Source organism: Toxotes jaculatrix, chromosome 9 (assembly GCF_017976425.1).
Source record: "Toxotes jaculatrix isolate fToxJac2 chromosome 9, fToxJac2.pri, whole genome shotgun sequence".
Lineage (NCBI taxonomy): Eukaryota > Metazoa > Chordata > Actinopteri > Toxotidae > Toxotes > Toxotes jaculatrix.
This window is the reverse complement of record NC_054402.1, coordinates 4,433,226-4,453,499: the sequence shown is the minus strand read 5'-3', so window position 1 is coordinate 4,453,499 and position 20,274 is coordinate 4,433,226. Positions and strand designations below refer to the sequence as shown.

The following is a 20,274-nucleotide window of genomic DNA, read 5'->3' as shown; positions in this document are numbered from 1 at the left end:
GCGGTCTTTAGCACAGAGGAATAATTAATGTTGTAAAAAATATCGGTATACTCAACTTTCTAAAAAAAAAAGAAAAGTCCCTCCTCAAGGTTATTATTGTTTTCTCGTGAACTGCTGTCCTCTGTATGTGGCAAACTGCACCTTTATGAGCCACAGTGTAAGTGGAAGTTGTTTTTTTGATGTATTAACTGTATGGCCAAGGTAGGCTGAAATAATACTAAAAAAAAAAAAAAAGAAAGAAAAACACTGCTCAGATCTCCCAGAAAAGTCAGACAGCTCTACCTTCAGCCAAAAGAAAAACTGCAGTACCTTGCCCTACCTCTCCCTACCCCCTTTACCCCCACTAGTTTTTATGCAGTGCCTAAGTTATATGAGGCTTTGACTAGACAAACTGGTCAGATAACTTCATTGTTCGTTGTAGCCATTTCATTAGATCTGTTCTCAATGACAAAAACACTGATTATCATCAGTGTTATCCTTTTAAAACAGATATATATTCCACTATTTTTAAATAACAAAAATAATTTTAGAAAACAGCAAAACAGATTTTTTATTTTTCACTCATGACAGTTTCCTGCATACAAATATTAAAATGTACAAAATTGAAAAACCTGGATAAAATGCACATTATATCATAACTGTTGAGAAAAATTGCATATTTTGACTTTTTTTTTTATTCCTTAAACTAAATTTAAAAAAACAAAAAACAAAATGGTGGTCATTTCGGGACAGAGGGTCTCCATGCGAGACTGACAGTCTGAGGCAAGAGTCAGTGATCAATCAATGAGCCCGCAGCCGACAGAATACTTCATGAGGCAGGTGGTGGATACCCCACCACCTCTCTTCACGCTGCCTGCACTGCTGTACAATGTGCTTCAAGCCACTGCAGAGGTGATGACATATTGCTGCACAGAACGCCCACCGAGAGGGCCGACAGCACAGGTTTGTTGATGTATAACAAAGTACAATACAGAACAGCCCTGCAGAGAAAAGCCTTCTGTGCAGTTAAGGAGAACTAAGGAACCTGCAGCAGTTTTCCTGGTCGTTACCTGAGCTGTGAGTCTATCCATGTCCGTGCATGTCAGTCAGCTGAACTATCATCTGAGCTCTGCTCAGCTGCTGCTTTCCAGTTTTTCCTCCTCTTCTTTTTTGAGTTTGGCCCTGAGTCTGAGTCTTTGTGGGAGTCCTGTTTTCGCTTTTTGCGACTGTGAGTCCGTCTGTCCCCTTCTCCTTCATCATCACTGTTCCCTGAGCCGCTGTCATCACCTCTCCCTCTGGTTTTTGCACTTTTCTTATTTTTATGACGACTTTTAGTCCTTTTTCTCCTCTGCTTGTCTTTGGTAGTGCTGCTGCCATCAGTGCTGTCATCACTGCTGGACTTCGCCTTTCTTCGCTTTTCTTCCTCGTCTTTCTTCTTCTTTTTCTTTTTCTTCTTTCGAGAAGATTTTTTGGAGTGTTTTGATAAGCTTGCTTCTGTGTCAGACTTTGATTTTTTTATTTTGTGGCGCCCAATCTTCTTTGTAGAAGGGTTTTTTTCACTTAAGAAAAAAAACAAATGAACAAAATAAATAGTCTGGCCAGAGCAGTGGTAGGATTTAAGGTATGAATTCTGACTTAAAGGGGCAATCCAGTACTATTCAGCCTGTGAAAACCTGTATAATATCAAGTGGGGCTCTGTCTAATGTCTGCAAGCATTCAGCATCATCTCAGTTTTATACCATATACATAAAATTTGGGTTTAATTACTCTGACTATGGTCGCTGGCTGATATAAGGGGCTCATATTTGTTTTTTTTGTTCACATGTGAACATTATTTACAAGTCAGCAACCTGTGAACCATGATAATGCTGATATGATGTGAACAGAACATAATAAAAGATGCTATCAAGATGCATTAAGGGAAGTGTAGGATCCAGATTTTTTAGCTTGACCCACTCTAGAGACCAAATGTCAGGATATCTCAACCTCTGCGGCATCAATTTTGACAATTCTTTTTTTCTATATTTAATATTGCTCTTGTGTGACCCCCAATTTTATGAAAGTATTGTGCTAAATCGCTGGAGGGCCCCTTTAAAATCTGAGTTGCATATGTAGCCCAGTTATAATCTTTTGCTTTACTAGTGCAGTGCTGCATTTTTGCTTACCCATCACTTTCAAACTCCTCAGGATAAAGCTCCTTAAAGCCACTGTGTCCCCACCTGTGGTGTGAACATATAAAATGAAAATGTAAATTTGTCAGTCTAGTCTGTTTTTTACTTTCAAATGTTGGTCATATTCCAGTAGTGAGAAAACACTTTTTTTCAGACCAGATGCTTTACCTGTCAGGATCTTTGTCCTCAAATTCATACAATTTGCGAGTCCAGTATCGAGCCTCTCTGTCGTCATGTTCAGTGACTCGCTCTCTGCTTCGATCGCAGTGCATACGCCCCCTGCAATGCAATCCCAGTTAATAAAATAAATCAATAAGCCAATATACAGTAACAGTTCTCTAAAGTGAGAACTACATTATGAAATATACTACCAAATGAGCTTTGGTGTCTCTTGTGTGCAGGTGGCTTAAATTAAACTAAGACATTCACTGTTCCTACCTCACACACTCCGTATCTGATAAATGTTTGTGGTGGGACATTTGGACCTCCCAGTCTCGCATTTTCCACATCTCCATCTCTTCCTGGATCTGCAGTGGGTTGACAACAGTAAGTACATCAAAAACTAACCAGGAAAACACACTAACTGCTTTATTTGAATTCAGGAAAGTATAAAGGATTCAAATATTTACAGAGGTTGTGTACATTTCTCAACACTTGTGGATAAAGAAAAATACACATGCAAATCAGTTTGTGTACATGTTCATGGCTGCCAAGTGTCAGTATCACTGACTGACATTTATAGCTTAGTTCAGTGATATTTGTTACCAAGACTGGAAACAGTTTATCAGAGAAAACCTTAATCCGTGTGCAGTTCATCACTTATTTATAGGATGACGCATCATCAAAACCATATCACGGGAGAAATAAGACCATCCTGGCCATAATATGAGCATGTTTGTGAACAGTCACTTACTTATCTGACATGTTCAAGTTATTAGAGCTGAGAGGGTTCCTTCGACAGATAATTGGTAGCTATTTTGATACTTATGCAAAGCCACAAGCCACTTCCTCAAAATGACCATACAGCTGAATCAACGCCTCTCTGAGACAACTTCATTACTTTCATGAAGGCAGGCTTCATTGCTAAGCTGTTGCATTAGACTCTGACAACATAGACTGACAACTGAGTGTGTCACACAAACACGTGAACTCGAACCCACCTTGTTGTGGGCATCTGTGTGGCGGATTACATTCCTCAGCAAGGTCTTCCCCAGCGGCTGCTTTGACATGGTGACACCTGGCATGAGACTCGTGTAAGTAACGGACAGACAAAACCGATCGTTTATTTAATTCAAGTAAAAATAATCCAGAAATAATGGCTTATCTTCTAAATTATATCTGTCAAACCAACACTCACCTGTTAGCCTAGTTCGCTAGCCAACACTGCTGAATATTTAGATACAAGAATAAAATTCAAGCAATAAGAATGAACCTGTTTAAAATCTACACCCTGCAGCGTCTCCAAACAGCATAGCAGCACCACTACTACTACACTTTAATCATCCTTTCGTAAAGGTGTACACACTGTGCCTTGCTAAAACGAGTAACATTCAAGAGGACCAACACAGCTCATAGCCTCTACCGGTACTTCCGCATTTTGAACATACGTAACGTTGACGCGCGTTGCGTCACTGAACGTAGGAAAAATCGGAGCTGTGATTGGTCCAAGCTTGGACCAGTTTGTAAGCATTCAACACGACAACTTTTTAGCGGCAATATCATCAATATGGAGCGTTGTTATTTTAAAATTGCGAATCGTTGAAATGATTGATAGTTGTTTTAAAGCTTGAATGTAACAAATAAATTAGCCATTTTTACAGTACTACTGAAATCTACGGCCAATTGTCAGCGTTTTATATCAACGCTTCACCAAATGTCTCACAGTAGTGCGATATAAACAAGGGCTAGTGCCGGTGGTCCCATTGAGAGTCAACACTCCTGCCTGCAGCACATCCCGGCTCATAGTTTGTTGCACCAACAAACGAAAACAATAAAGGAGTGACTGGTGCAAAAAGACAAAACACGCAAGAATGAAAACTCCAGGGCTAAGACTACCAACTAAACATTAGACGTCTGATGGACGTGCAGATCGTGTCTATATTGCGTCCGTCGGTCCATGACCAGTTCTGGACATTTTCACGACGTGCAAACTAGGTCCGATATTTGGACGTCTAACCACGACCCCACTTGGACGTCAATATACAGTTCAACATTTGAACGTTGGACTAGGTAACTTTTTTGGACGTCACGTGGACGGTCTAAGACAGGTGCAGGAAATTGACATTATTAATGAATGTAATTTTTTTAAATGACAAATATCAACATTGTTGTTATCAACATGATTAATGAATACGATTATAGATTATATGTGATTAAACATTATTTGTTAGTAATTATTTGTTTATTGTTTACGTTTTTATTCATATATTTATATGGAAATGCAACTTGTTGGAAATTAAGCTTCAGAAAATAATTTCATGGTACATAGGAGCCTTGATTTTATAACTTTTATGAGTTCAACCAGTTAACGCCACTCTGATTGGCTGAGGCAGCACGTCGTCATAAGCCAACCAGTAAACGGCACCCTGATTGGCCGAGGCAACACGCCAAGCTTTTGGCGCGATTCTTTAAATTTCATCAAGCGTCTCTCCGCCTCTGGTTTCATCTCTGTGGAAGCAAGTGGCCGCTAGGCTCTGTTCAGCGTACATCAAGAATCACCGTTTTCCACTAAGTTGAAAGTAAGTTGGTCATGTTTCTTCATTTTATGTTCATTTATGTATTTATAGTGTAAGCTGTTCTGGCTTTGTTGTTTTAAACTACCTAAAACTGCTGTGGCTACAATTGGCATTGCATGTCATCGTATCAGCTAATGTTAGCTAAACATTGGCCATAGTTTAAATGGAATTGGAATTACTTTTGAAAACGACTGTGCCTAAAAATATTCACGTTAGCTGAAGGATTAACGTGAACAAGCATTGTTAAGTCGCTAAGTCACTGCTCACTAACCAGAGCTAGGCTGGTAGCTAGTCTAAGCTAAATTCGCTAAGCTAGCGAAAAGAACTTATGTCTAGCGGCTCCCTCACGGCGGGGATTGCTTTTTACATGCTAGCGAGCCACAAAGCTATAGGCAGGTGGTGATAGATGTATTAATCCAGTATTGGTAGTGGATGCACAGGCAACATATTTTTGCTTACAAATATGGGGACTTGGTGTACGTGTGCTGTCTTTAAAGGTCAAAAGTAATATTTAAAGTTCATAAGTTAAAAGTGTTAAAAAGTATAAAAATGTAAAATGTGTATTTTCCTTTGGTTCGTGGAAATTGTATCAGAGTGGGTGTTCTGTACTTTTCTTAGTTTTTGGAAACGGCGACAGAGTGAGCGCTCTTTCTGTTAATGTTACAATTCGCATCTTGGCCGCTCCGTTCCGTTTCTTCAGTCAATAAGTTTGGTCAGTAACACAGAGATGGGTTCGTAAAGTTTAATGTGGTTGCACACGTTTCAGCCAGGGAACGTACAGTTTGTAAGTATTGTGTGCGTGTAGTTTTCAAAGTGGTATGTTTATTGTGTTGTGTTGTGCTGTTAGTATTGTTTAGTGGAGTTTGTTTGCTAGCCGCATTACATTTTGCGTAATGTCCTGTTGTTTAATGTATTTGTGTATTTATGTAGTCACCGTATTTTTGCGTAAGGGTACGCGTGGTGAGAGCAGTACAGTATGACTGCAGATTTCCTTTGCATATTTCTAATAATTTTTCTTTTTCTGCTCGTGCAGTTGGATTTATGAAATTGGATGACACAGAGGACAGAGGATGAAGCAAAGGACCGCAAAGAAGTGGAGGTGGAGGATACACAGCAGTCACTCAGGACTGATTATCCATTGTGGAGAATGTTGTCACAGCCTTTGTACATTGTCTTTTCTGTATTCAGTATAATTGGTTGTGGTTGGATTTTACCTCAAAACACATTGTTTAGCACTTTAATTGTTATTGTTTTAAATTTGTTGTTGTATATGTATGTATATTTGTTGTGATACTGACCGAAACAAGGTGGGTCGTGGAATTTATTTTATTTTTATATTTATTTATTTGAATTTTTTTATTACTGGTAGTTATTGGCTATCACTTTCATTTAGTTTTGGCAGACAATCAAAAGTAAAGCATGTTTGCTTCAACTGATGAACACTGAAGCAACGTCCACATGCAAGCCATGAAATCATGTTCCTTGTTTTTACTGGTAGTTGGCAGGAAATTGAACAGAAGTCAAAAGCTTTATTAGTGACATGTTTGTGCCAGTGATTGACAAAAATAAAAATGGAAATAAATAAGTGGAATTGAATTGTGATTTATTGTAAACCTCAGTGTATAACTCTAGTCTCATGTGTTTCCAAAAGGTGGAGGACCCGTTTCCTGTACCAGTTAATTTTCCTGTAGCTTCGTTGGCTCGGCAGCAGGTTTAAACTGGAAAATGAATTGGAACAAACAGATTGGTGACAAATAAGTGGAAAAACCAGCATATTAGTGTCTTATAAGGTGTTGTTCCACCTTGAGCCTTCCAGACAGCTTCGTTGCTTCCTTGTCATAAATTCTCCAAATTTCTGAGCTCTGCTGGGGGTTTGATCAGCATTCGACCAAAACATATTTTGTCCCATAGGTGTTCATTTGGGTTGAGATCTGGAGACTGTGAAGTTAGCTTTTATTATGCCGAGAACATTTCAGAGGGAAATATTTCCATACTAGATACAACAAAAAAGGTCAGATCTCAGGCTATCTGTTTCCCCCTAAAAATAAAAGATAAATACAATTAAATAAAAATGCCAGCATCAGTTCACAAAAAGCATAACATAATTTCTTCCTACTTCCAGTGTTTGTACTTTGTGCTTAGCTAGGCTTGACCTGACTTGACTTACTGTATATCTGACCCACATACAGATAAGCTACATCCCTCCATGCAACCCATTTCCAGTAATGCATAGTCTTCAGAGTGGTACACAAAATGTAATAGAAGGCTAACTGTATAAACAGTGTAAAACACTTATGGTATTCTGTCCACAGACATTCAAAATATTAAAAGATGGCTCGCTTTGTAAAACTAATTAGGCTCCAGCCTATTTAGAATAAAGGCACAATAAGATGAGGACTAAGTGGTGGTCACTTAAGCGGTAGCCTAATTAGTGGTTTTAATAAGTAGTCTACTTGGACACAGTACATGTATGAAGCTGTTCCATATTACCACTGAGTGAGAGGATGACTGTGTGCTCCAAACTACCCTGTGGGAATCACAGTTTCATCTAGTTTCTTGTATGTACTGTATATGTGACCTAATTCTAAAACACTCCATTCCCTCTTTTGTATGTAAAGAGGGAACTGAGTGTTTTAAATAGGTACAGTTAAGTCTTGAAGCAGAATTGTGTGTTACATCTGTCTGTCTTTGGCCTTAATACCACCTAACAAAAACAGGCAGTTTTTTTTTATATATATAACTGACAAGCTACACTGTGTTAGATTTTGTTTGTTTCTCTTTATCCATGCTTCATTTTTTTCAGGATGCTTAGGCCTGTCAAGTTCAAGTACAATCACTGTGGGCAATTTTTGACACAAGTTATGACTGACTGATGAAAAAGTAGAAAATGTCTCTTCTTTTTTAGTTATTTTTTCTCAAGTAGATTATTGGTTCAGACTTCACTAAAGCAAAGCCTTTTTATAGTCTACAACTTTTGATGCTTTGGGTGGTAAACAGCTGAAAATGGTGGTAAACATTTGGCAACAAGCCTAAATTCTTATTTATATGAAGATTTGCAATCATTTTCTGTTATGAAGATAACAAATCTAGGAACGTGTACAGCCTTGGCCGAGGTATGAGGTATTTCAGAATGAAATAGTTTATTTCAGAATGACAGTTATTTAATGCACAAATATTTTGGGGAATAGCAGATTTATAATGACAGAGACTGACTTTAAATTATCTTTCACTCTCTCCACTGCTATCACCCTAACAATACATTTAAACAGCCACAGATTTCCTTTTCAAAATTGTATTTGACAACAAAAATGGGAAGAGATTCCCAGGGACAAAATCTTATCAGTATGTGGTGCTTCATGCATATCTGTTTGAAGGTCAGTGAAATAAGAAAGACGGGTACCTCTTGTATTATAGCAGGCACAATAATAATTTAGAATCAGAATCCATGGTGACCATGCAAACAATCTGTTCTATTTTAGCAACTCATTTGATTTACAAATTGGCCGACTGCAGGCTGTCCCTGTGGCAAACCGGCTTTCTTCTCACCTCCCGGCTCCCCAGTGGTGGAGTGACTTTCCCACCACACTTTGAACAAACAGCAAAGTCACTCTTTATATATCATCCATGCATGAATTGAATATTGTCTGTTAAAGAAACACCCTGTTTCCCCCAATTCCCTCTGTCACCTCTTGGTCTGCCAAATCTTTATCGTCTGCCTGTTCTGTAGCTGAATTTGTCCTTGTCTTTTTAATACTGGAGCAAAAACATTCAAAGTAATGCTGAAAAGAATAGAAATGAGTGCATGAAGAAACAACTTTATGAAGGCTGTTTTGGGAAAAGGTTTTCAAGACGTTACTGAATTTGCCATCCTTGCCCAGCGCCATTAAATTCTGTCGTTGGATGCAGGAGTCGCTTTTATTCACTCGCTTGGATTTATACTTTTTGTTTTTTGCAGAAAAAGCATTGCTAGAATTTCCTGTGTGTTTCAGTTGGCAGTTTCGCAAATTCCAACCAGATATTTTCCAAAATAATAGCCTGCATTTTCATGGCTCTGGATTAACACTATACAGCAGAGTTGCTCAGTGGAGCATGTGCTGATGGTGCTCATACAGAATTTAAGACACTATCATTTTGTTCTGGCCAGGACTGCGAGCTGCCACGTAGAGACCTGTTTCACATTCTTGCTGATGACACCACCAACATCTCTAACAGCTTAATGACAGTGTGCTCAGTCAGAACGCCTTTCAAAAGAGTACCTAACACATGTCATTGAAAACCTTTTGTTTCTGCTGCCTGCTGCACAAATTATAAAGCTGACACTTTTACATTTTGGGTTAATCTGGTGGCTTTGCTGTTTTAGTGCACTTTCTGTATCTATAGCTTGTGTTTTTTTAAGGCTTTTTGTCACAATTGCAGTAAAAATGCTGTTCACTACACACAGCACACAGCCATGAACACTATGAAAAGAGCCGTAATTGTAGACTGATGTGTGCATTCTATAAATACCATTTTCTGTTTGTTTATTTCCTTGTATCGCCATACTTCCTCTGACTGTGTATATATATCATTAACTTCTTATTTCAGCTTGTGTGGTTGTTGTTGTTGTTGTACAAGCCTGTGATTTTGTCAGCGTACCAAAATCTTCAACACATAGATTTTCATGTCTCTTTCTCCATCCATATGTTGGTTCTCAATTTAGCTGCAGTGACATACAGTGCAGAAAAAAAGCAAAGGGAAAGGAGAGAGAAGGAGAAAATCTCCCTCCTCCTCCTTGTGAAAGGAGAGAGCAGTGGGGAAAGGAGGGAGGAGGAATGAGGGAGAGGGGGGAGGGTAAACACACCCAGACAGAGCCATGTCTGACATCCTCGCTCCCTGAAAGAAGGAAGGACTGATACAAAGCCAGTGCGACCGAGCAGAAGAGAAAGAGGGAAGGAGGCAGGGAGGGAGGGCAGAGGCAATAAATGCAGAAAGACCGGCAGAGAAAAAAATCGTGAATAAGATGCACAAGAGCTGCATCAGTTCTTGTCCGCAAGAAACAAAAAACATTGTGTTCGTGAATGGGAGCTGTTGAGCTCAACCACAAGGCGAGTGCAATGAGAAACCAGGCAGACTTCAGTCGCTGGTGTTGCTGAGCCCCAGTCCTTTCTCCTTCTGTTTCTCTCTCTCTCATTCTGTCTCTCAGCTAGGACTGAGCGTTGGTATGATTTAGGGTAGGGGTTCAGGGCTTTTGATTAGGATCTGGAGCTTTATGTTTTAGGAATATGCTGCTGCAGAGGATTTGAACGTGCTGTTATATCTGATTGTGCGACGTGGAGACTCCTCTGGTTGCTGCTTTCAGGGCTGTTCCCCTCCCTGCTGCCCCTGGCTGTGTTTGGGCTATGGTCCTAACTGAGAAGCAGGGCATCACCCAGATGCGGCGCTCCGACTGTATGGGAGGTTAAGCCTGTAATCACCAGCATGGGAGCTAAACAGATGAAATGGTAAGCGCTGTTTTTTTTTATTTTTTATTTTTTATTTTTTATTTATTATTTTAATATTGTGTCAAAACAGGCTGCTGTTTTTGTCCATGATGCACGAGTGCATCAGTGGGAGGGATATGTACAATACATGAGGCCTAAATTCAAGAGACTATACATCATCTAAATCATCTTGATCAGCGTCTGTGTGTCTCAGAAATGTATTTCACCATAGCAACTGACTTTAATACCCAAACTGTGCAGGTTATTGTTCACAGTGTTTACAGTGCAGTAGGTGTGGGTGTGTCCCTGTATGTGTCTGTATGAGCTGAGCTGAGCTGAGCTGAGCTGCTATTGCCTAGCAACCACAGTCTAACTTCCATTACCGGCTCTTTCATTTCATGATTTTGATGAATATTTTAAAAATTTAAGTTATATTAGAATAACAAATACAATATGTTTGTTTTCTACAGTAAAATAAGGCTGGCCTGTGAACACACCATCTTTAAAAAGCCAAGATCTGGTATTTACCAGATAAGCCGCAATATATTGAACTTGTCCTTTAAAATGAATTTCTAGAATTTCTAGGTTAAACTGTTAATGTATAAACTTTTTATGCTGCTCAGCAGTAGTGGAAGAAGTACCCAGATATGTAAATAAATTTATCAATACAACAATGTAAAAATACGTACAAAGTCCTGCATTTACCAAAGTAAAAGTACAAGAAATAGTAAAAGCAAAGTGTGCTTAAAGTATTAAAAGTAAAATTACTCATGCTTTAAAAAAAAAAACTTCCCCTCTGACTGCTTTATTTTTATCAGTAACATTATTAGATTATGAACACTGGTACATCAATGCATATGCAGTAAATTTTACTGTTGTATCTGGTTGAGGTGAAACTGGATTTAATTATTTAATATACCAGTATGAGTCCGGTCAGTCCAGTGGTTCCCAAACTGGGGGTCAGGCCCCATCCAAAGGGTCACAACATACATCTCAAGGGCTGTAAGATGATTAATGGGGTAGGAAAGCTAAAAAGTTATGCAACACAAATCTTTTCAGGACTTTTTTATGGACATTTTACCTCTTTGGATTGCAAACAGTTATTTCAGACTACCAAACAGCACCCAAACATCTGAAACGTCCCAACTAGGCACTACTGCTTTGTAAGAGACTATTGTATGTTTATTGATGTAAAATCTTAATGAAAAGTACAATATTTACCTCTGAAATATTGTGAATTAGCATATAATAGAAATACTCAAGTAAAGTACCACAAAATACCACTAAGCACAGTACTGGAGTAAATATATTTAGTAACTTTCCACCACTGCTGATCAAATAATCTGTTGCACTGAAGCTCATCTCTTGCAAATCCCAGTGCTTAATCTTTGGCTTAGCCCATATGTTCCAAATCTATCTGTATGTATGTGGCTTTTTGGTGCAATAGATAAGCAGCGGGTATCTAAAATAAATTTGTTAGAGTTCATTGAACTGCACCTTGAGACAGAGACAATGATATAGAGTATCTTGATAATGTCATCATCTGCAGTGACAAGATTAGTAGGAGGCAGGCTCTTTGATCACCTTGTGAAAAACACTTAATCACGGCAGCATCTGAACCACCAGAAGCTTCTCTGTCTGGTGATTGTAGACCTAATCACCTTGTTAATTTACCATTGATAATTTTGGATAAATTACCATGAAATTTGGTGCACATATCCATGGTGCCCAGATGATCAGTCCTAATTACTTTTGGTAATCCCCTGACTTTTCCTCTAGCACCACCATGAGGTTGAATTTGTGTTTTTTGTTAGATGCATCGGCAACTATTGAATAATTGACTATCATCTAGCGCTATTATCAGATCAAAATTTGTCATTTGTTTATGATTGAATGCCTGCAATACATTCAGCATCAGTTGTACTTCGTGTTTATTTATTTCAAATTTAATTTGAGGATAAACCTCTTGAGATGTATCATCTCATTTTCAAGGGGGTCACAAAATAAATAATGATAACAAATACATAAATAACAGTAATGATACACATACACAGTAAAACAATAAAATAGTACGGGCAACACAAAATAATTATAAAAAAAAAAATTTGAGCATAAAAACATCCTCAAAAACACGCACACAAGGGCCCTCCTACAATCCCAAACCACACGCACTAGATCTCTGTTACAAGAGTCATCTGCACAAAACTAATACGGGATAAAATAAATTCTCACTGCCAAACACAGTAACGTTCTGTCAAAGCACTGACTCTACCTATAGCTACAGTTGAAGTAATCAAAGAAAAGAAGTCTTGAAGCCATGAAAGGTGGGAAAAGATCTGAGTGAGTTCAGCAAATTATTCCAGCCTGATGGAGCTTTAAATTGAAAAGTACGTCCTCCAGTTTCTTTAGAAACTAATGGCAATAAAGAAAGGGTGCTGAGTATGGATCTAAATGGAACTGAAAGCAGTTTTAAATTTAAAGGATAATTAAAGCAAAAGCATCTGAAAACAAAGAGCAACCAATGAAAATGTCCCCTAGAGTCTAGTTGTAACCAGTTAACTGTTTCATGTATGATACATGAAACAGAAGACGTATTTCAGAGGTGTCCTGGTTTATGATATCACAAACACAATGTAAACACTATAGCCTACCTGCTTAGCATCAGTATGTTGGCTTTGTTGCTTTAAGTAAGAGCCTCTCAGCTCCACAGTAGTAGACCGTAAAAGTGACAGATAATACAAGTGTTACTGTTTACTGTCTGTTGTGATATTAGCTCGTGTTGAGTAATGCTATTAGATAAGCAGAAAATCTCATCGGCTGCAATCCAAATCTTGTTGTGTATGTATAGGAAGAACCTGTTTAACCGCACAAATGCAATCCCTCTGGATATTCATTGGTTTCTAAACACAGCTCTATCCCAGGGTTAAGTCCACAGTTATTTTTTTCCTTCTTAGCTTTTAGCCTCAGGAGCAGGGTGATGAATTGTGGTGCTTTTCTATCCCCTTGCTAGCACAGAGTTCAGATCTGTTTCCACAGACGCAGGCTTGTTTTCCCACGCAGACAGAGGGAAAAAGACAGAATCCCCTGTTAAAGGACCATGCATAATGCCATAGGTCACAGGTCACAGTAGCTGTATCCTATTACTACAAACACAGCAGAGTGAAGATGACAGCCGGGCTGAACCTCCGGCCACTAAGCGAAGCTCTCAGAAAACACAAAACATATATTCATACAAGCTGCAAGAAAGCCAGCCACTCAGAAACCGTACAAGCATTATGTTTTGAAATTATGGCCAAAGGGGGAGCAAAGTATGTAAAGAATTTCCTGTGGGAAAAATGACAGAGTTGCATGCATTCCTGCTCTCACTGTGTATTTTCTGAACAGGTTTCAGTCCTGTTCTGTGATGCCTTTTCATTTATTTTATTATTTGTTAAATAATTTGGGGTAAGCTGTATTCCTACAGGCATTACATGTTTAAAAACAGATATGGTTTAAAAATATTTAGCCCAGATGGGATTAATTCAAATTTCTGTGCTCCTTGGGGAGTTATTAAAGTGTATATCTTCATTTTATGCAACTAGGTTTATTTATTGCCGTTCATTTGGCAGGAGATGCAAAAACACTCACTCCTGCCTGTGCCCACCATCTGTTTCAGTCTCAGCTCAGCCAGCCCTGCTCACTCCCCCAAAGAGGAGTATGTTATCACCCAGTCCACTGACACCGCTAAAGAAGAAACAGTCCATGATCAGTCTGAGGACCAGGGGGAACCTCGAGATGACAAATCTGAGCTGACAGAGAAGAAATCTGTCACAGGTTGGTTGGCTGCACATCAGCTCTTGTATAGCAAAATATGATGCAGTGAATCCAAATCCAAAAAAAAGCTCCCCTGCCCCATCTCCCCTGTTATGCTCTTCCTTTCAGAGGAGGTGTCTCTCTGTGGATTGTGTCCCTCCCTTGGGCTCAATGGGCAGGGGGAAGAGAAGTCCTGGGAGGAGCAGCTGGACGCCCACCAGGAACAGCTGGAGAAAGAGATGCAGGAGGCCAGGAGGATGGTATTCCGCCTACAGGTAAGTTCCTGGTGATGACATAGTTAAAAAAAACAAACTGCCCCGCTGTTATGAACACAATGACGGCATGCACAAACACAACAGATGCATCAGAGGAAGGCAGCAGCTCAACTTTATCATAGAGTGAAATTTTTAGTAACAATGTGAAAGATGAATTAATTAAAATATTAATTAAAAAAAATAGAAACTCGCTCGCTCTGATTATCAGGCAAGCAAGATTTGTCACTAACACCTGACATCTGTCTACACTCTATTTCTAGATTGAATATCTGGCAAAGAAAGGACATTTGACATTCCTCCAGTTGCATTTTTGCCAAACTTGAGTCATCGATTTCAGATAAATGAAGGTGCTACTGTAAGGCACTCAGATAAACTCACCTGATGTCTATTTGTCTCCTTTAATATCACTCTATTTTTAATTTCTCCAAATTAAAATAATAATAATAATTCACTTGCAGATGAGAGTAAAGCAGAAAATATGCGAAGATCAGTACAGAACAAATAAAAGGAATGCATCAGCACATCCCACAAATATGTACCAGGCTGGTAATCCCACATCATATGGGGGCAAAGTGTTTGAAATGATAAAGATTAGAATTAATCAGTCTTCATCAGGAACATTTTCATTTGGTTAAACTTAGTGCACAAACCTAAAATGATTCCAAACGTGTGAAGACAATGTGATGTTTTCCCATCTTCTTTGCCAATTTATTGATCTGGATAAATGGGCAAGATCTTTATTACATGACTGTTCAGTATCCTCAACCTGTGTATGATATGCAAGGGTACAGTATTTGGAACAAGCCTACACACTGTACAGTACTTAAAAGTCAACACACTACAGTCAGCACACTGTGCGGTACTTAAAAATAGATGTGTGAGGTGACTTTTACAGAAATAGCCTTTCCTGCCAACTACACACATAACACTGTCATGCCCAAACTGAGTTCAATCTATTTGCTAAGATGGACAGTCTTTTCCCTCTTTTTCTCTCTCTGGGATCCAAATTAGTTAAATACAAGTTTGTCGTTTTTTATATATTTCATTCTGGCTTTGTAGCCCGGTTCCAGTCCTTTCGAGCTTCCCCCACATCTTGTTCATTAACTCAGATCAATGGAGTAAAACAAAACAGCTTCAGATATTTTAGACTTTCCTCTATTGCCCAGTGACCCTGTAGGATTTATATGAACATGACGCGTAATGCCAGGTGATTGAAATCAAACTCAAATGCAATACAATACAGAAGATGATGCTATGCTAAGATAATATGAAGAATATTAACTGATTACACAAATGAGCAAATAAGCACACTAATAAATTATCAGTAGTTACTCACAAATGGTCATTATTAATTTAACAGACTTGGATAGATTGCCTATCTGATAATTGTGGTAACTCAGATCGATTATCAGGAGAGTTTTATGGTTTTTGTGTGTGTGTGTGTGTGTGTGTGTGTGTGTGTGTCTGTGTGTGTGTGTGTGTAAATGTGTGTGTGTGTGTGTAAATGTGTGTCTGTGGGTTGGTGTGGGTGAAGTCTGTGTATTCTTCTGCAAGCTTTTCAATTTGATTTCAATTTGACTCCCTTCACTGAATTCACAGGCTTGATTAGCTGAAATGGAAAACTCGAAAGTACAAAACTACAGAACTGCTGTATTTACAAATACAAATACAGAAATATATCAGGCTTGTCTGCTGTATATATTTAATTAAGACTACTTGCAGGCCCTCACTCTGTGTCTGTATATGTGTGTGTCTGTGTGTCTCTTTTTGTCCGCAGGCTTTGCTGCTCCATGGCTCCCTCCCTGAAGAGGACCAGGATGGATCTGTGAGCTTCGGAGATAACCGGGCGAACGCCGAACAGCAGCTGGTACAGTGCCCTCTCTCTGCTAACTCGAGAAAACAACACTTGCTCACCACTCTGTGAGAAGTGTCAGTGTCAGCCCTTCTGTTGCGATGAGGTTTGCAGCCATCACTTCTCTCGAGAGTGGCTTCCGTAGAGCACGAATGAATCTCTCTGATCTGCTGGCCTGCTGTCATGCCGGCCCATTGCCTCCTCATACATCCTGACATTTTTCCATTCTCTAATTACGCTGCTCATACCCTCTCCCTTTGAAGGTTCTAATCCGCAGTCGTCTGGACCAAAGCATGGAGGAAGCCCTTGATCTCAAGGTACAGTAAGTAAATGTAATTAGGTTTAATATAGAAGAGCTCCCCTGCAAGCAAAGTGTCCCTTTCGCTAATGTCTCTGTTCATTTGTGTGGCTTTTAGAGGGAACTCCTGAGACACAAACAAGAGGCACGCCACATTCAGGCCATCAAGGTAAACCTCTTGCTCTAATTTTGTCCATTGTGTGTGAATTAAAATGGATTAAAGGATATAATTCAATCTTTCCCACACTTTCCAGTGTGCCCTCCCAAGTGGATGATTCTGCAGTTTCTATCATGCACAGCTTTTATTTTTCATTTCTTTATAAATATAATAAAGTTTAGAGGTGGGTGTATGCTGTCAATAATGCAGGCGGATGCAGTGGATCTGTATTCAGGTCTTCTCTGGACGTTTCTTTGATCTCCCTCTCGTGCTCATTAGGATGCTCTGCAGCAGCGCCTGGCAGTGCAGGAGGATGCTGTGCTGCAGCTAAAGCAGGAACTACTGAGGTGCAACATGGCCAAAGATCAGCTGGAAGGGGAAAATGTGAGACAAGTGATGATTTCCGTTTGACATGATAAAATATTTGCCCTGCTTGGCCTATGGGTCCAGGTTTATGTGAGAACGATATAGCACTCGTATATCATGCTGATATATCTGTTTGCAGGCAGAGCTCAAACAAAAGCTGAGTGAACGGAACAAATTACTCAGTGAATATGAGGTAACTTCCTTTATTATTTACACTTCAGTGCATTCGTGAGATACATACATGCATATAAAGACTAATGTCATCCATTTTTCTTGTCACGATAGCAGCAGCTCGGGAGGAAGGACAGAATACTGCAGCAACAGCAACAAAAGCTTGATGAAGCTCAGCATAAAGCACATGAAATCAGCCTTGTGCGGGTAAGAAATTGCACCTTTTTTAATGGAGTACTTTGGCCTTGCTAGCACTACCTCGGCTGTGTTTTGGCCTCTACTGGACTCAGACACAGAATAGAAAAGATTCTCCTCCACTTTTCACCTCACACATGCCCGAGCGCAAACAGCCGAGCCCCACACCATTTTCACCAAAAGTTTCCAATGCACAGAACGCTTTAGCTCAGCAAACATGTTGTCATGCAGTGCAGTTGTTTGACAGACTGAGATCAGGGTTATGACTGTAATCAAAGGGGTTGAAGAACAGTAGCCTTATTATTTTGGGTACATTATTTTGTGTCTGGTATACAGCTGGTGGTATTCTGTATTTACATACTCAACTTTACATGCTCGAAAAGAATAATTTGTTAAAAAAAAAAAAGTTAGGAAATGAAGTGACTCTCACCCACCTTATTTACATATCATGTTTTCTACCTCACAGTCATTCAGGAGTGAAAGTGGTGGTTACAGTAACTCAGTGGCGTCGACATCTCCTCCAGCATTTCAACACAACGCACCGGTACGTACCCCTTTTTTTTTAATTTCAGCCTTTTTGTGGTAATACCATATTTTGTAGTTTAATATGTTGATTGTGGTCTCTTATTGCATGGAAGCTTGTTTCCACCAGAAAGAGAAAAAAATGAAAAGTTATGCATGATAAAAATCATAGTAGTCACCATATCATAAAAATTATGAGATTTTTATCACGAGTCAAAATGATGAGATACTCAAAGTCCAAACTTTGGCTTATAAAGTCAAAATTATGACACACTAAGCTGAAATAAGTCCTAAATTTATCTTAGTATTATAATTTTGAAATAGTGAGTGAAAAAATGGATATCTTGTCATTTTTTTCCACAGGGTGAAGAGCTGCAGCTGGTGAGGGAGGCACTGCGCAGTTTGAGGGACGGTTTTTCTGGCCATGATCCCCAACATCACACCCTGGACACTCTGGAACAGGGTGTGTCCAGTCTCATGGACCGATTACACTCTTTGGATACCCAGCGCAGACAGGACAGAGGGGTACATACTCTCTCACTCACCCACCCACACATACACACACACCATTTCAGAGTACATCTCTACAATAGCAACACATCTGTCACCTGAAGAATGATAACTCAACAACAAATGACATCTGACAGTTTACTATGAGTAATTGGTTCTTCCTCTAGGAGGAATTTAAATCACCAGGACGCAGAGCCAACTCGACAGACCGAGACTCCTGGCCGCCGAGCTCAAGTGAGACAAACAAAATCTTTGTTTTGTGTAGGATTTGTCATCCTCTGCAACATCTCAACTCAGGCTGTTAAATCAAATTGTGCCGTTCAGTTACACTGTAGTGTACAGAGAGGGCATTATTGGCTGCGAGGCGAGAGCCATTTTAGACTGGTTGTGAAAAACAATGTTTGCTGTTTTTGCAATTATTTCCAGAAATGGCGCACTCACACAGCAGCCCGGGATTGGACACCGCTGTCTCCACTAAAGTGCTCTACTTCACTGATCGCTCGCTCACTCCATTTCTGATTAACATCCCAAAAAGGTGAAAATAAAAACACTTTATGCTGGGTTTACATAACAGTATTATTGTTTGTTCCCTTGCTGTAGCACTCATGATTTTAAAGCAAATTGCTGTTTGGATTAGAGCTGGATTCTCACATGACCAGATCTATATATAGATGCATCAGTGGCTGTGATGGTTATATGTTTATCCTAGAAAAGCTTACTGCCTCTGTGGGTGTATGTGTGCATAGATCATGACTGACGGTGTGTACTTACAGGCTGGGTGAGGTGACACTGCGAGACTTCAAGGCCGCTGTAGACAGACAGGGCAGTTTCAGATACCACTTCAAGGCCCTTGACCCAGAGTTTGGCACAGTGAAGGAGGAGGTAAGCATGAGAGGAAAATTAAAGCCCCTACTTCTTTTCCCATCAGCTTCAGTGGGCAGTCCTTCAAAACACTGTAGGGTGACTGATTTCCATCCCAGAGAATTTTATAACACTGAGTGGTCATTTTCAGTGTCTATGCTGACCTTTGTATTGTACATTATAGATGTGAGTCTCTGAATGCTGAATGTTGGCTGTTCAGGTATTCCAGGACGGGGCAGTCGTACCAGGCTGGGAGGGGAAGATTGTAGCGTGGGTGGAGGAGGACCATGGAGAAAGGAGGTAGAGGCCAAAAACCAGAGATCACCATTACAAACCTCAGTTGTTCCCACTGGACCAGAATTTCACTGAAAAAATACTTGTTGCCATAAGAAAGAATAATTATAATACAAATAACTGGGACCAATGGCGCCAACACCATTTCAGTATAAAACCATGTTTTAAAAGTGAATGTTTCATATGAAGAATTTGACTTGAATTTGACATTTGACTACCACTTTTTTTGTGAAGGAATAATTAGACTTTGTTTGCAGCTCATAAATTAATGTGGGACTACCAGTTCATGGTCAGTAATGTTACTTGAAGCTCTGAATTATAAAGAAAGCGAATGTGATTTAGAACAAATAACACATGATAAGCTGTGCTCTAAAATCTGTAACCAGTGCATAGTATGCAACCCTTTCAATAAAAGTGCTGACTGACATTTTTCACGTTCCAGATTGCCAAATAGTGATGTTGTTCTGCATCAATTCTGATGTTTTAATAAATATGAATTATTCCATGGATCATTTTGCTGTCAGTTATTCCCCCAGTGTAAGGTAATGACACTGTACACCATCTCCTAGCCATTATACACCTCTGCTCATACACCCACACATTAATAAACGGAACCCACAGATTGTTGTTAAAGTCA

General features: G+C 39.5%; 2 protein-coding genes across 6 annotated transcripts; one reads left to right on the top strand and one right to left on the bottom strand.

Annotated features, from left to right (window-relative positions):
* Positions 1-532: 532 nt before the first annotated feature.
* Positions 533-3,730, bottom strand: nkapd1 (NKAP domain containing 1). Of its 2 annotated transcripts, none has more exons than XM_041047335.1 (6): positions 3,508-3,730; positions 3,311-3,398; positions 2,589-2,677; positions 2,319-2,429; positions 2,145-2,198; positions 533-1,538 (listed from the first exon to the last, which is right to left on the bottom strand). In XM_041047335.1, exons 2-6 carry the CDS (start codon positions 3,392-3,394, stop codon positions 1,082-1,084), a joined length of 795 nt encoding a protein of 264 aa, XP_040903269.1. In that variant the 5' UTR covers positions 3,395-3,398; positions 3,508-3,730; the 3' UTR covers positions 533-1,081. The 2 variants fall into 2 exon arrangements, with proteins under 2 accessions (XP_040903269.1, XP_040903270.1); XM_041047336.1 differs by having other exon boundaries at positions 3,311-3,387.
* On the top strand, positions 3,205-20,146 carry dixdc1a (DIX domain containing 1a). Of its 4 annotated transcripts, none has more exons than XM_041047332.1 (16): positions 3,205-3,403; positions 10,224-10,365; positions 14,000-14,157; positions 14,266-14,411; positions 16,189-16,278; positions 16,527-16,580; positions 16,680-16,730; positions 16,998-17,102; positions 17,224-17,277; positions 17,370-17,462; positions 17,917-17,994; positions 18,336-18,497; positions 18,650-18,716; positions 18,909-19,017; positions 19,256-19,364; positions 19,564-20,146. In XM_041047332.1, the coding sequence occupies exons 2-16, from the start codon at positions 10,343-10,345 to the stop codon at positions 19,645-19,647; spliced, it is 1,383 nt and encodes a 460-aa protein (XP_040903266.1). In that variant the 5' UTR covers positions 3,205-3,403; positions 10,224-10,342; the 3' UTR covers positions 19,648-20,146. The 4 variants fall into 4 exon arrangements, with proteins under 4 accessions (XP_040903266.1, XP_040903268.1, XP_040903264.1 ...); XM_041047334.1 differs by having other exon boundaries at positions 10,143-10,365; positions 17,373-17,462; XM_041047330.1 differs by having other exon boundaries at positions 10,143-10,365.
* The last annotated feature ends 128 nt before the right edge of the window (positions 20,147-20,274 follow it).

Bases quoted from the DNA above. Each gene is read 5' to 3' on its own strand.
- dixdc1a (XM_041047332.1), top strand. From the start codon at position 10,343: ATGGGAGCTAAACAGATGAAATG. The intron at 17,103-17,223 runs GTGAGACAAGTG...ATCTGTTTGCAG, and splicing joins ATCAGCTGGAAGGGGAAAAT to GCAGAGCTCAAACAAAAGCT. The intron at 19,365-19,563 runs GTAAGCATGAGA...TTGGCTGTTCAG, and splicing joins TTGGCACAGTGAAGGAGGAG to GTATTCCAGGACGGGGCAGT.
- nkapd1 (XM_041047335.1), bottom strand. From the start codon at position 3,394: ATGCCAGGTGTCACCATGTCAAAGCAGCCGCTGGGGAAGACCTTGCTG. The intron at 2,678-3,310 runs GTGGGTTCGAGT...AACCCACTGCAG, and splicing joins ACACAGATGCCCACAACAAG to ATCCAGGAAGAGATGGAGAT. The intron at 1,539-2,144 runs GTAAGCAAAAAT...TTTTTTCTTAAG, and splicing joins GAGGAGTTTGAAAGTGATGG to TGAAAAAAACCCTTCTACAA.